Source organism: Trichoplusia ni, chromosome 13, assembly GCF_003590095.1.
Source record: "Trichoplusia ni isolate ovarian cell line Hi5 chromosome 13, tn1, whole genome shotgun sequence".
Taxonomy (NCBI): Eukaryota; Metazoa; Arthropoda; class Insecta; order Lepidoptera; family Noctuidae; genus Trichoplusia; species Trichoplusia ni.
In genome coordinates, this window is record NC_039490.1 from 9,230,452 (window position 1) to 9,246,908 (window position 16,457).

A 16,457-nucleotide genomic window follows, 5' to 3' on the forward strand; every position below is an offset into this window, starting at 1 on the left:
TTAGTTATCAAAAACTAAATATATTAAAAAAAAATCTGCTGTCAATGGCGAGTGTTTCGAGTAAAAATGAGTTCCAAACATAAGCATAACATGCAAGCTATCTCTTTCATCCTTGATCTAAATTATAGCTATCTCTTTCTATACCAAAGGAACAGTTTGTTTATAAAATAGTCTGGAACGTGACTTTAAATGTTTTCATAGATTGTCAGTGAGAATTTTATTTGTTAGTTTATATGAAACCTGACTGTTTTTATCAACAAATTGGTTCAGAAAAACCTTAAAAATTACACGATTTCTCAAATAAACTACCAAACTACATATTGATACTACTTCAACATGAAATTATGTGGTAAACGTAACAGGAAAAATTTCGATTAAAATCATATTTTTATCGGAAGTTATTAGACAAAAAATTATTTACGATGGTGGAACCAGCGAAGCCCTTCGCGTGCACCATGCCGGACTGCGGCATGACGTTTACGAACGAGGATCATTTACATGTACACACGAAAAAGCACGACATGGTTCTATCTTTAGGAATGGAACAAAAGGCCGCTTTCGTCGGTAAGTAACTAATTGAACTCATTTTATAGACCACTTTGCACTGAAGTAAAAATTATCAGCCGAGTATTTTAGAAATTATAAAAAATATGGGCTATTGTAGGCACTGTGTAGATTTTGCTTTTAGACAAGGGATTAGAAAGAAAACCACATTTAATTTAATCGTATCTCATTTATGGTACATTATTTTGGTAATTACTGCAATTTCTGAAACCTATATGTACGTCATTAATTTACTTGAGATAGGAATATAACATAATTTGATGGTGCGTTAAATTTGATCCCTGAAAAGTTTTCCATTCATAGAATTCGAAATTGTCAGGACCAACAAGCAGTCTTTGTAGTATCTATCTAGAATTTGGAGTAGTTAACTCAACTGCATGCTTTAATACTCAATATTTTAATGCTTTCCACTTGTACCTATTCTTAGGTGGTAAAACTTATTAATGAAACAAAAACTTATGGTAAAACATAACATGGACCCTGTTGGGCACAGAATTCTAAGTTGCCGGGACCTAATAGCAATCTTAGTAGTGTCTGTCTAGAATTTGGAATATTTAACTTAACTGCAGCCATCAAACTAAGTTATTGTTATTCGGTGTAACTAGCTATTATCTTAATAAATTTTAATTTAGTAGTTGAAAAACATATCAAACAGATCATTACTGAAAATAGAAAATGAAATAAGAGCTTCTCTTATATCATCTATCTATACTCTATACTAATATATAAAGCTGAAGAGTTTGTTTGTTTGTTTGTTTGAACGCGCTAATCTCAGGAACTACTGGTCCAAATTGAAAAATTCTTTTTGTGTTGAATAGACCATTCATCGAGGAAGGCTTTAGGCTATATACCATCACGCTGCGACTAATAGGAGCGAAGATACAAAGGAAAATGTGAGAAAAATAAGGCAGGTATAAATCATAACTTATATCTTCTAACCACGCGGACGAAATCGCGGGCCTATAGCCTATAGCCTAAAGCCTTCTTCGATGAATGGTCTATTCAACACAAAAAGAATTTTTCAATTTGGATCAGTTGTTCCTGAGATTAGCGCATTCAAACAAATAAACAAACTCTTCAGCTTTATATATTAGTATAGATATAAATTTATGCATTCATCTTTTTATTTATATTTATTTGTTAGGTATACCAACAGCATAATATACATTTTTAACAAATTAGAAGTTGAATAACATAGTTTCATAGTTTTTTATATATTTATGTTTACCAATAGTTAACCAATATGGCTCATTTTAGTCTTGAAATATTCGTAGCAGTCCAGGGAAGGTTTGAATGGTTTTAAAATATGGAAAATTTGCAAAAAATATATTGTAGATCAACTGTTAGGTAGTACGATGTTCGCCGGGACAGCTTGTAGCTTATATATTTTTATTTTATTTAATAAATAAATACTCACAACATTACATACATTGTTCTGAACCCAAAGTAAGTTGCTAAAGCACTTGTGCTATGGAATTCAGATACAACGAAGGTACCACAAACACCCAGACCCGAGACAATGTAGTAATGTGAATTTTTACATTGACCCGACCGGGGATCGAGCCCGGGACCTCAGAGCTAGCGACACCTTGAAACCGGTGCGTACGCCACTCGACCACGGAGGTCGTCGAATATAATAATAACTGAATCATCACAAACATATTGTAAATACTCAAACTAGAGTGATATCTCCTTGTTTCCAAGTACTGATTAGATAAGAGTAACTGTGTGATAACAGTATTTAGTTAAATGTAGAGTCAATAATATGGATTGAACTGGATAAACCTAGTTCATCAAGGTTTATTATATTAACCGGAATTGTTATGTATGTGTTCTGAGTCTGGGTGTCTTGTGTATGTGACTTGACCCTGTGACCTGTGACCCTTCGCGATACGAGGATTTAATTCCTTATTGCGGGAGACGTTTCTTTTTTTAATAAATCCGCTCAATCCTCCGAAAAACGAATAGGGCGCTTAAAAATTTAGTGACTATGTATATGAATTAACTAGCTGTTGCCCGCGACTTCGTCCCCGTGATTAGAAGATATAAGTTATGATTTATACCTGCCCTGTTTTTTTCACATTTTCCATTTTATCTTAGCTCCTATTAGTCGCAGCGTGATGGTTTATAGCCTAAAGCCTTCCTTGATGGATTAGACCATCCATCCTCAACACAAAAATATTTTTTCAATTTGGACCAGTTCCTGAGATTAGCGCGTTCAAACAAACAAACAAACTCTTCAGCTTTATATATTAGTATATAGAGTATAGATGAGCAAATCCTCGTATAAGTAAATATTACGGGCTGCTTTGAGTTCGAAGTGAGAAAAAATAAGCAAACATAGCCGCCCTAGGCCCGGGCATACTGAGCTGGGAAAATCCGCCCCTGGAAACAACAACTTGTTCTAGCCTGGGCGCTTTTATCAGGTGATTTGAATGTATATGCAACCACCCAAAACAGAATTCTTAGATTCCTTAACGTGAGTCCCGATAAGTCTCTGAAATAGTGACCTTATCGGGACCCCACTAGTCTTATCAAGTTATCACTGTACATAATTATAGTCGACTAGATGAACCTGTATTGTTCCGAATTCAAGTGTACTCCGATAATAACTCGAAGTCCAATATTATTTTTACTTCTTACTATGTGGTTGATGTACAAACTGGTGTCAGAGTGTTTAACGGCCTCATGCTGGCAAAGGAGGCGGCTGACGATGCGAGACACAATTGCGGCCTAGCCACCTTGGCAGACGCTCTGGGCGTCGGCCCGACCCAGCCACCGTAAGCGTGGGCCGGTAAGTGATGGGTAGCTCACCGCCCGATCAGGCCCAGGCCGGTACCGGACGGCGCGGTCAGAGAGATGTCAGCAAGCTCTGTGGAGCCCATTAGGGCTGATGCATGCGGGGTAGCGGGATTGTCCGAAAGGGTTATCGTGGTCCCAGTATAAGACGGCAATCAAGGAACATGGGTGGGTTTTAGTCAATAGGAGTCTAACATTCCGTTCCGCTCAACCAGAAGGGGGTAGAAGCCAGAAAAGAAGGTTACCTTAAGAGAGAGAAGACCGAGTGTTGTGGGGAGAATTGGGAAAAGCCTATGTCCATCAGTGGACCATGATAGGCAAAGTAGGTTAAATAATTGTTGATTGAATTATCAAACCCAGACCTCCTACACCAAAGCACCTATCTAATAATAGAACTATAATCTCCCATCTGTTCCGTAAACAGATATAATATCTTATCTAAAGATAACGCAATCATTAGTGTCTCATTTGGTTAATCAGCCAAAACTTATAATGATAAAATTATGTCTTTATAATATATCTATTTGTTAAATTTAATTTTACATTGACCGTACAGTAGATGTTAAAAAAAGGAAATTTAATATAGTTTCCTAAGATGATAGTTTAAATTTATGTTTTCTAAAATATTTAGGTTTTAAAGATTGAATATCATTTAAATGTTTAGGTTGTAAAAGTGTATTTTTGTGCTTTAAAAATGTGTGAGTGGCGATTAAAATGTTGTGAGTATACTAAGTTTTATAAATTAAAAATAAATGCTATTTAAGAAAGTATATTTCACATATTGTTGAATGATAGTCAGTGTGTTAGTTCTTATTCTAAAATCTCCTATAAAAATATTCTATACGCTCCATAACGAATCCACAATAGGAAAGAAGACTGGGTATAAAAAGAAAAAATCTCATTAGTCCCTCAGTTAGATAATTGAAAAGTATGAGACACGTATTTTTTCCTTTTTCAGAAAAACTAGATTAATTGCTTTAAAGTTTAGGAGGGGGGAGCTTGTGACGTAACGATAGAGTAAAATTTATACTCAATCGTGACGTCACGCGTAAGTTTAATTCACTGTAATTTGGTCAATTTATGTTTGCGGGACAAACTACAAGACGAACACTGCAAAAAAATAAATGTCATCACCTATTAGAATGTTAACAATTTAGTTGTGTAAGTCTTGTTCTTGATGATGTAGCTTATATTTAACCCATGAGTCTAAGGCGGTCTAAAAGTTTAACTCATAAGTCAGATGTTGAAATGGACTAGATGAAAAAAAACATAAAAATAATTAATAGAAAGAAAATATAATATTTCAACAAAAATTACAAACCCTTTCAGTTACTTTAACTGACAAACTTATAGACCAAAAATCTATATCTATACTTACTCTATAGTACTCTATACTAATACTAATACTAATAGCCTGCCAATTTAATTACATTACCATGTGTAGAGAGGCAGGTGTCATAGTTTTCTGGAAAATCCAACTAACTGGTCCACATAACTTATCATAATATAATAGCCTAATTGTTCATACACACATTCTTGCAATAGTTTTGTATCTACTTTGGATTCTTCATGTCCGTTCTCCCATAGAGCGGAGATGAATGATCCCTAGTAGATACCCCATCACATATTAGATTAAAATTCTCAACAAGGCCTCTACATGTTGGACCCGTGTCCCCGTGCAAGCCTTTAAAAAGGACCGGGTCTCTTCACATGAAGTGATCCCGTGACTGTAAAGAGATACTAATACTAATACTAATCTATACTTCTATACTAATACATAAACCTGAAGAGTTTGTTTGTTTGTTTGAACGCGCTAATCTCAGGAAGTACCGGTCCAAATTGAAAAAATCTTTTTGTGTTGAGTAGACAATTAATCGAGAAAGGCTTTAGGCTATAAACCATCACGCTGCGACTAATAGGAGCGAAGATACAATGGAAAATGTGAAAAAAAAACAGGACGGGTATAAATCATAACTTACATCTTCTTCTACCCACGGGAACGAAGTCGCGGGCAACAGCTAGTACTATATAAAGCTGAAGAGTTTGTTTGTTTGTTTGAACGCACTAATCTCAGTTACTACTGGTCCAAATTGAAAAAATCTTTTTGTGTTGAATAGACTAATAATCGAGGAAGGCTTTAGGCTATAAACCATCGCTGCGACTAATAGGAGCTAAGATACAATGGAAAATGTGAAAAAAAACCGAGCAGGTATATCTAAATCATAACTTACATCTTCTACCCACGGGGACGAAGTCGCGGGCAACAGCTAGTAGTCTATAAGTGACAAATTTTTGATCGTTTCTGAACACTTTATCTAGCATCACACATTCTAAACTATAATTACCATTGTTCCTCGAAGCGGACCAAACGCCGACCCCGACCCGCTTCATCCGCAACTGCGAGGAGGTCGGCCTGTTCCAGGACCTGCAGAATGTCAACCCCTTCGACGAGGGATTCAAGAGGGCCATGGAGACCAAGTGAGTCCATCCTAGTACCTGATTAACTAAGTAGGTACTCGGCACACTAGTGATTTTTAAAGCACGTTGGTCTAGTGGTTAATGGCCCTGACTGCTGTACCTGAGGTCGTGGGTTCGATTCCCACCCAGGACAAATGTTTTAGTGATGAGCAGGATCGTTTGTTCTGTGTTTGGATGTAATTTATTTATATTATGTATGCATTTAGAAATATATAAGTATGTTTACGAGTTGTCTATTTTACTCGTAACACAAGCTTTGCTTAGTTTGAGATTATTTATCAGAGGGAATTTGCAGGTTTAATTTTTTCTAAGTCTGGGTGTCTTGTGCATGCGAATTGAGTGTAAAACCAGGATCAACCTCCCCAAAAACGAACATAAAAGGTTTCCCAATTTGATATCTACCTAAACATACTAAAAATCTCTTTGGAAAAGCACTCTTTAAGTTGAGATAAAAAATATGACTAAGCCTTTCCTCGTTACCTAAAGTATTCTTAATGAATTTCATTCTGCCTATATCAAGTATGTCTTATATTTTTCCTAGACACGGTATCCTCTCCCTGGAGAGCGCGCTGGCCTCCTCCTCCGACGAGCTGCACACTCCTCAGATGGTGTTCCCTCTGCTCGACGGAGACTCGGCCCTCTTCAGCACCACCAACAACCAGAGGAATATTACTATTAGCAGGTTAGTGAGAGTGTTGTAGTGAAAGATAGGAGTATAGTGAGGAAATTGGTATGAAAAACTCTGAACGATCCTTGAAATAAATATAAGTAGTTAGTCAGATGTGTTAAAAATATTGCAAGAAATCTTAGTCTTCATATAAAAATTAAATATATTTATTAAGCACTGGTTAAATGAAAAAATATCCACAATTTTGGGAAATTTCCTTTAACTAGCAAATTCAACTTTAGGTAGCAACATGTATTTATTAGTTTCAGTTTTACAAGTATGCTTTGCATACATGCCTTTAAATAGCTTTTCCGATCTAAAACAATTTAAAATAAAGAGGCCGCACAGTTTGTATACGCTCGGAGATATTTCATCTCAAAGGCAATAAGTTTTTACTTTTAATAATATAAAAAGCCTTTAATCTACTTATTTATTAGATTCTAAATTAACTTTAAAATGACTTGTTTCCGTCAGATCATCAAGCGACGAATCCGGTGCCGTAAAAGAGTTTGAAACAACAACAATATCGAAATTAACAAATGAAGTGACCACCATCAGTAGGATAGTCGGCAAAACTGAAGAGAAAGTCGACGAACGAAATAAAGACATCAGAAAAGATTCCGTCTCATACACAAATAACGTTATAAAAATAAGTAATCTCGTTAGAAAGGACAGTGTAGAGAAAAATCCAGTGCAAACCCTCATTTATGAAGACACAGTTATTAGAGATGGCAATGTTGTCTCAAAAGAACACACGGAGAAACTACAAGAAGTCCCGCCCATCATGAGCCAGAAGTCGCTGGACTTCATAGTCGATAGTCTCAATTCCGACTTTGAGGACACCGCCAAAAAAAAGTCGAAGGCAAATGAAGATGATTATGAAGTTATAATTAAACTTCCTAACGGAAAACAGGTTAGAATGCGCGCAGTAGACGAAGTTACAGAGAAAACCACCGCCAAAGAAGCTCTGAAAAAAGTTCTTACCGACAAAGTTGAAAAGAATAATCTACAAAGATTAAATAATGTTAGTGGACCAAGTGTAGTACCTATAGCAACCAGTATCCCAGCTGGTACTTTAATCCCTGTCACTTTAGTGCCAAGTGTAGTGCAGAAGGTGCCGATTACGCCTCTCAAAGTGGCGAAAGTGTTTGATAAGAAGCCCGTGAAGAGGAAAGTTAAGAGTGAGTGTGTGAGCGAGACAAGTGCGAGTGCGAAAGAGACGGAGAAGAAGAATGGACTGCCGAAGAACTTGGATAGCAGGAGTGCGGCGTCCAGGAGATATAGGTAGGGGGTACTTGGGTTAATGGTCAATTTTTAATGGAATCTATACTTAATGTTTGATAATACAGATGATTTTTTTTAATAACAAATAGCGTTTTTTTTAAAACATGAAGGAGTGAGTTAATCGTTGCATCATCTAATAAGTATGATTGTCTCTTCCAGGGCAAGATTAAAAGAATCGTGGGTGAAACAAGCTCAGGAGAATGAGAAACTACGTGAGTTGAATGGGAAGCTGTTGGCGGAGCGCGCCTTCTTCCGCACCGCCATCAGCGAACACCTCAAGAAGTGCCCCGACGCAGCTGACTTGAGTGAGTTGGAGAATGTTTCTATTGCCTTATATTATAATATATATAGCCTGCTTTTGAACCCACTGGTGGGCAAAGGCCTCCCCCAAAGAATGAATAAAATGTAGATTTTTATTGCTACTAAATTAAAAAGAAATATGAAAACAATATTTTCTACTTTAATAAAAAAACAATTATAAAATATTAATAGAGTTAGTGCTAAAAAAGTAAAAAAATAACCTGTCAAGTGTGCGAGTTGGGTGCGTTACTCTGAGAGTTCCGTAAATATAGACGAAATACATATACAATACATCAACTGTGGAAATATCTACCGTCTATTTAGAACTATAAAGGTTCACGAGGCCTGGAGACAACTGAATACACAGCTGTTCCTCAGTATAAATCCTTGAAAATCTACTTAGAATCTGACAAAAAGTCTAGAATTATAAGGGGATTCGAATGAACCCTGACCACATTTTACTTATTCACTTCACTTATTTGAAACAAACAATATTGAATTAGGCAATTATTTATATTAATGATAACATTTTATTGTTTCAGGAAAGATTCTAGAGAAGATTTAGTGATTTGACTGAGGTTTGCATCTTGAAGAGAATAATATTTATTTGAAAAAATGTTGTTATAATAGGTGCTGAATAACATTTCATCTTTGGCCTAGCCTTTTCCCAACTATGTTGGGGTCGGCTACCAGTCCAACCGGTTTCAGCTAAGTACCAGTGTTTTACAAGGAGCGACTGCCTATCTGACCTCCTCAACCCAGTTACCTGGGCAACACGATACCTCTTGGTTAGACTGGCTGTCAGACTTTTTCAAGCTTCTGACTACCTGTAACGACTGTCAAAGATGTAGGAATAACAGCCGGGACCCACAATTTAACGTGCCTTCCGAAACACGGAGGAACTCGTTATGACAAAGATGGTCACCCATCTACAGACCAACCGCGTCAAACATAGCTTAACCTGTGATCGTATCACTTATGCGGTTATAGCTTAGTCACGAGCTCCTCAGGTGCTGAATAACATTAGGTCCAAATATTCTATTGGAATACATGGACCTTATGATCAAAAATGTAGTTAGAAATGGAATTAATGGTTTGAAACACTGCACTTTCGAGGAATTGACTAAATATATTATAGAATAATTAGCAAATACGTTCTTGCCCGAATTTCTACAGCTCTCTAGATAGTAGAGTATACTGAGATTGGCAATAAGTTTTCTAATTATGAAGATTTTTATCCACCAGCCTGTTATTCTGCACAGGCCTCTACCCATATTCAGAATGTTTGAACATTCATCACCACGCTAGCTCACTGCCGGCGATTACAGATTCCAATATTTGGTATCCAGGTTTCCTCACGATGTTTTCCTACACCGTTTGGTGGTGTCTTAAAATAAGAAAGTAAATATGAATTTGAAAAGATCATATTGGTAAATGGAAATGAGAAAAGGCGGCAAATTATCATATAAAAATTCGATGTTCCGCGCGCGAACGAAGCAAACAAAGAGGTGTAAGTTTACTTCATGACAGGAGCTTTTTTTTAAGATTCCTACTTTGGGCGCCAAAGCATCAATCCGCCCCGGGCGACGGTGACCCAAGCTACGCCACTGCTTGGATCCTCGGTCATAAAGATTCGTTTATTGAACTGCATGACCACCTCATCATTTCATACTTTTTAATAGTAAATTACAAGATGATGAAATGTATTTAAATGATGCAACAGTTTACTCACGCGTATTTATCGGTATTGCCCGATTATAATTAGTTTTGGAGATCGAATCGAGACCTTGGCCGCCGCGTCAGCTCATGATTAAGGACTCCGGTTGGGTCCAAATACGCATGAGTAAACTTTTAAAATATATAAATATCCCAATACCTACCTGATTTATATTAAAATTGACGAAACATTTAAGAAAAAGTGCCTTAAACTATAGAAACCTGTATAAATACATAAGTTGTTGAATTGTGAATACTCTTTTAGTGTTATTATTTATTTTAATTCTGATTTTATTTATTTCAACCATAATTATGTTCCAAATACTACACGTAGCGGATATCTAGTCCAGTCTTAATTAAACTGCCATAGGCTAGCCCGTAGTTCGTTAACATATTATATTTAGAACAAAGATGACAGACCACATATATTTAGATGAACTAATCATATTTATATTTATATGGTAAACAGTTGATATTTTTTAAATTATTGCATTCAAAAACTAAATTTTCTATTTTGATGCACAGATTTCTTTTACAAAATCTTTTTTCTCCTAAAAATTACATCCCGAATAATCCTTGTGCCGCAAGCTTTTCACAAAAATTCAAGTCACATTTCATTGACGTATTTCCGCCACATGTTGTATTTTGGACAACTTATCTATTAACTATTATTTTTTTACGAGAATTTATATTGCAATTTGTATATATTTGCCATTCCAGTATTGTAATTAAATTGATTGAATGTTATTTATTGTAATTAGTTGATGTACGTGTAAATAAAATCGTTTTTATGTAATTTGCTATTTATTTTGTGTGTTGAACATTATTCCTCAACCACTTGATCATTTTCCTTACTCCTTAATCAATGAAACAATCAATTATCGCGGTCTAATGGACATAGGCCTCCCCCATGTTGCGCCACAACACCCGGTTCTGCCTTTTCCGCATCCAGTCGAACACAGATACCGGGATTTTTTAAACGACTCCAGCTGGTTGGGAGGTAGGGGAAGGATGGGCAGTTAGGAGACATGGTCAACCCCCTTTTGTTCTGATTTGATTGTAGTTTTTCAACACTGACAACACTGTTCATCCATAGACTATCTGTCATATCTGTGAGTTGTGAAACACAAACACGTTTGCAGGTTTTGCGCTCGTAAAAGTAAATATTTTGTGGCGGTTTCGAATCATTATAAAGGGAAAACTACTGAAAGTTATGTGTATTTTCTATTATTAATCTAATGTTCATTAACTTATCTATAAATTAAACGGGGTATTTCACAAATATACTGCTCGAAGACACTCAGACTCAGAAGGAGCATTCGCAGATAACACAAATGCCTTGTCCTACGCGGGGATTGAACCCGCGTGGTGATCTCAACCACTCGGCTATCCGTCCACTCCAGTATTTAATACTATTCAACTTACTACTTCAAATAAAAATAAAACCCCAAGATAAAGGCTTAAAAATCATTTTATTTATAACTATAGTACATTAATAATCAATAATTATTAATTATAAATTTAAATACAGTAAGTAATTACGGGTATTTGACACTGAGTCACTCGCACTCACAAGCGTTATTTATTTATATAAATGCACTTCTTATACATAAAACTTTTACATAGCGTGTCAATAGAACAAATTATAATGTCAAAACTATCTTTTAGAAAATCGTAAAAGAAAGACAGATCTTAAGACAGAAAACACGGAAGATAAGTTATCAGGTAAGGCTTAATTGAAGATGGTTTAAAGGTGACTATTTAGAAACATTTAGATATTTGATTAATCTAAGGATAAAAAGAAATAGTTATCACATTACAATTGTTCGATTATAAGACTGTACTTTAAAAAGAAAACAAAAAAAAAATACAACTCGTCTTGAAAATGTTAATTAAATTAAAGTGAAAAAAGAATCAGTTTAGAAACAAAATATTTATAATGAAAACAGGACAGTCTTATGTGCCGTCGCCTTCACCTAAACAATAAAAGTCTCGAATAACAAAAACAGATCTTCTGGAAATGCAATTCCAATATACACACAATATACCCATTCACTAGAAAACTACCTCAAAGAAAATACTTATTCCCTAATATTTTAGATAATTACCCAACGATCAATATGGGTGGATATAAATTGAAAATCTGTGTTCAAATCGCGGTTCAACAATAACATACAGTTAACTTAATCGTGCAACTTTAACAAATCACAGTTTCATTATCACGACACACTCTTACGTTCAGTGAATGGGGAATGTGGGTTTTATTTTCATAGTCCTGGGTTCGGCGACGAAACTACACGCTATGCAACTAACAGACAGCCGAACAGTGTTTTAAAATATATATAGTTAAGCAACGTGCACGTGGAGAAACTTGGGCATGTCCTGGCGAAGAATAATTGACCTTCACGAGTTGAAACATCAACCAAATTAATATTGATTAATAGCCAAAAATTTAAAGTTGAAAAAGTAACGTATTTATCTCGTACATACAAAACAGCTTTTGCCCAACAATGGGACTGACGATTACTACTTTTCAACTTGAAATTATTTGGTCTACTCTTCTGACAATACACCGCGCGTCATCGATCTTGCGACCATTATCCACCAAGCCGACCATCTTGCCAACAGACCCTAGTTGCCTCAGTATATAGATCACCAGGACAAAGCCAAGTGCGTAAGTAATACATCGAAAGCGCTACATACAAATGAGATTCCGAACAATTTTAAAACACTGTCGCCGGGCGCTACGACAGGCGGGCCTTATTACACGCGCGCGCGTCTAATAAAGCCAACTTGTCAACGCTTTTTACATAACATATTTTACATTGAAAAAAGTATACAAAAAGATAAATATTGTTAAAAACAAAAATGGTTCTGAGTGATCATAGATTAATACTCAAATACTTTCTGGTGTAAAGTTCTTCTGACTAAGGGCCGATTTTTCAATCGCCAGATAACTTTTATCTGAGGAATAAATATGGCCGTTTGACATATTTTCCTTACAAAAGCTGTCAAAACGTCAAACTTATTCGTCAAATAAAAGTTATCTGGCGATTGAAAAATCGGCCCTAAAATGAAGTAGAAAAGAAACGAAAATTCTTTGTTTTGCTTTTATTTAATATAATTAAATCATTAATATTCTTAGTATTAACCATGATCACTGCAACACAGAAATATAACCGCTTAATAATATTACAAGGGTTACGAAAAGGAAAACCGAAAAAAAAAATAAACTTGACGAAAATGGTTCGTTTTATATAAAATAGTTTGTGAGTTATATCGTATCCGGTTCGGGGGTTCATTGAGCGACCAACACTGGCAACACTTCGGGTTATAGTAGAAAATATCTACTAAAATGGTAGAATTCACATTACTTAAAACAAGCACTTGTCTCAATACCAACTATATCTGAATCAAATAAAGTGAAAACCTCTTTATTTACAGTCTGTCTCTTTATTTAAAAAACTGATATCAAATCATAGAAAAGTCAAATTTTACCAATGTTTATCGCTCAAAAAGCCGTCGAAACTAACAATAACATGATAAAACAATGAGAATAACTAACTTTGGAAGTTACGACATTACTGACATTCTCGAACGTCGCGGCAAACGCAACCCATCACTATACACTGCGCAGTCTCAAAAACGTCTTAAAACAAGCATTTTATTGACGAAAAATGCTCAAAACCCCGCTTATATACACAGGCCAAAGCCGCTCTCCAAATTGTATAAACAGAAAAATCGCTGCGATTCGTTAAGTCGTTAGTCGTTCGCTCATTGATACCATTCCAACCAGAGGCTGGACAGCACCCAGACACTGGACTCTGGGTGTCCCAGACTGGGTGGACTGGGGCAATGAATGGCGTTTGTCGGTCAAAACCATGACACAATATGTTTATTTGTAAAATCATTTTTTCTTTCAATCATTATGACACAGTTCATCATACTATTAAATCTCAGATGAATTTGTTGATTACAAGTTTTTTAGTTTTATTATTTTTATTTTTTTAATATAATTTCTTATAATACCTAAGTTAAGGCAGACAGTTACGCTATTTTGTCACTTGAATGGGAAAAAAATATTTTTTCTCTATTTCTCTTTAACAGTTTGTATGTAGACATTTTTCTACCAAATTGGTAGCATAATTTTCTACTAATTTGGTAGAAAAAGAGTTAAAATTCTACGATTAATGGTCACAACTATGGTTATTCTTTCATACTAGACTAAGGGCAGTCCGTCCTAGTCAATATTACATAGATTTTTATCGCTGGGAGTCAAACCCAGGTACTTATGGTCCTAATTTAGCGAGCTGGGATCAAAGCGTGTTTCATTATATCTAAAGTTAACATGATTTCTGGAATTGTAAACCAATAAATGGGAAAAACGAAATCACTTGAGATGTATAAAACATGATCTTACGATATTCCTAATCATGGGAATAGCGACGTAATGGGAATAGTCCATGAGATGGGAATGATTCCTAGGAATGATTCTAACATGTAAATGAATACCCTCTTTTTACAATAATGCACATTATTATATTCCTCAATAAATAAGCCGAATGAAAACATAACCCTCCTTGTAACGCAGGTGGGTAACAATATTACTTTACACGTTTCAGCATGCATAACCATTTGTAGCCGACGAATTCGTGATTGTATTATAAACACCATTTTCAATCAATTTAACAAACATTAGAAGAATAATTGGTATAAAACGGGAATCGAATCGACATTATATCGAAAACCAGTCTAGTTTCTAATCGACTTAGTAGATTTAAAAACGGTGATCATATTACAATACCATTGAAATCCAACATAGCCAAACATGTTTGACTTAAATTCGCAATTTTTCAGACTCAAAAAGTGGATTCATTTAAGTATTTTTATAAAACGGCCGCATCACAAAGATATAATAATCTTTGTATTGCTTAGTTTTTCACAAACATTTAAGTCACATGCACGAAGACACCCAGACTCAGGATAAACATTTATGGAACACACAAATGCTTGTCCTGCGCTGGGATCGACCTTGTGACACGTCGCGCACCGAGTTAATCATCATGGTACACACCACTCCTTTGTGGAGCGCGTTTGATAAAACTGTTTTTTTTTTGTTTTCTATACCACTTGGCTGTCCATGTATTTAAAGATTTCGTTTGACAAAACTACACCATTTTATTCTATTTTCCACTTTCCAGAGGTTTGACAGTTTTAGCCAGTCCATCAAATTCTCGACAAACAAGTTTGATCGCTTGCTGGACCTCAGCTCAACACTTAATGCGTACACAATACAACAGCTTGACTTAGCACAATTTTTACAACATATCCCTATACTATGGGGCGAGATATTTCTGCTAAGCACCATTTAAATATACAGAAAAACATTAATCGATCTATTTAGATACAGAATCTATATTTCAACGACTATAGGAAATTGGTCTTATTTTTAAAATACCATTTCTTTGCATGATAATAAACAAGTTTGTGATAACAATTTGCAAGAACAGCAATTATTTATTAGAAAATGACCAATTTTAATTTCTAGCCTTAGATGGTTTTTCCATCATTTATATACAGAACAATATAAACAATGTTGCTGACAAGGATAATGTATGAAAGAAAAAGTCTTAGATTTCCAAAGCAATCGCTAGTCAAAAATATGTAGAAGTTGACGAATTAAAGACTGCAATTAAAAATTAGAACATAGCAAGTTGTTTATTAATATGCATAGAATCGATATTTAACATAAAGGAGTTGTTTATATAAGTATTTCGACTAGTTTCAGATCAAAAATCAAATGTCGACTTACTAGTTTCAAATCTGTAGGGTCAATCACAAATTACATTTATAATGATTATAACACTTAGGTACACAGCGCACACCATACTCGCCCCTTTAACTATACCAATACAGTCCATTTTACAACGCCGCTAGTCACACTCGCACTTTTCGCCACGCATATTCTTGCATTTTGTATACATGTATTAGTTTAAATGTGTATACATTTTTGATTATTTATTTGATAAATAACTGTTTTTAAATGCTGTTACTTTATTATTAATATTATGAAAAAGTAGTTTGTGTATTTATGACTTTATGGGGGTTAATTGCATGATCTACTAAATCTTTCGAGCGTCGTTACAGGTAGTCAGAAGCTTGAAAAAGTCTGACAACCAGTCTAACCAAGCGATATCCTGTTGCCCAGGTAACTGGGTTGAGGAGGTCAGATAGGCAGTCGCTCCTTGTAAAACACTGGTACTTAGCTGAAACCGGTTGGACTGGTAGCCGACCCCAACATAGTTGGGAAAAGGCTAGGCCGATGATGAATTGCATGATCTACTAAACTGATTTTGATAATTCTTTTACCAATAGAAACCCACATTGTTTACAAGAATCATATATAGGTAAGCTACATATTCCAGTAAAAATATTTAGTAGTAGGTAGTTTTTAATTCCTGATAATTTAATATTCATGAGTTAAAATTACACAATTTTGTCAATAACTTCAAAATGCATACACATTTGAACTTTAACATGTGAAAAAAAACAACAAACAAACAAACATTTGTCATAACTATTATATTATAAATATTATAAATAAATGTGTAAACAGTCTTTTAGCTAAAATGTGGAAAACAACCACACT

General features: G+C 35.2%; 1 protein-coding gene across 2 annotated transcripts; it reads left to right on the forward strand.

The window, feature by feature from the left end:
• Window positions 1–3: 3 nt before the first annotated feature.
• Window positions 4–8,954, forward strand: LOC113499958. Of its 2 annotated transcripts, none has more exons than XM_026880571.1 (6): window positions 4–564; window positions 5,724–5,841; window positions 6,383–6,523; window positions 6,983–7,792; window positions 7,952–8,097; window positions 8,635–8,954. In XM_026880571.1, the coding sequence occupies exons 1-6, from the start codon at window positions 423–425 to the stop codon at window positions 8,655–8,657; spliced, it is 1,380 nt and encodes a 459-aa protein (XP_026736372.1). In that variant the 5' UTR covers window positions 4–422; the 3' UTR covers window positions 8,658–8,954. The 2 variants fall into 2 exon arrangements, with proteins under 2 accessions (XP_026736372.1, XP_026736373.1); XM_026880572.1 differs by lacking the exon at window positions 4–564 and adding an exon at window positions 3,904–4,082.
• Window positions 8,955–16,457: the final 7,503 nt, after the last annotated feature.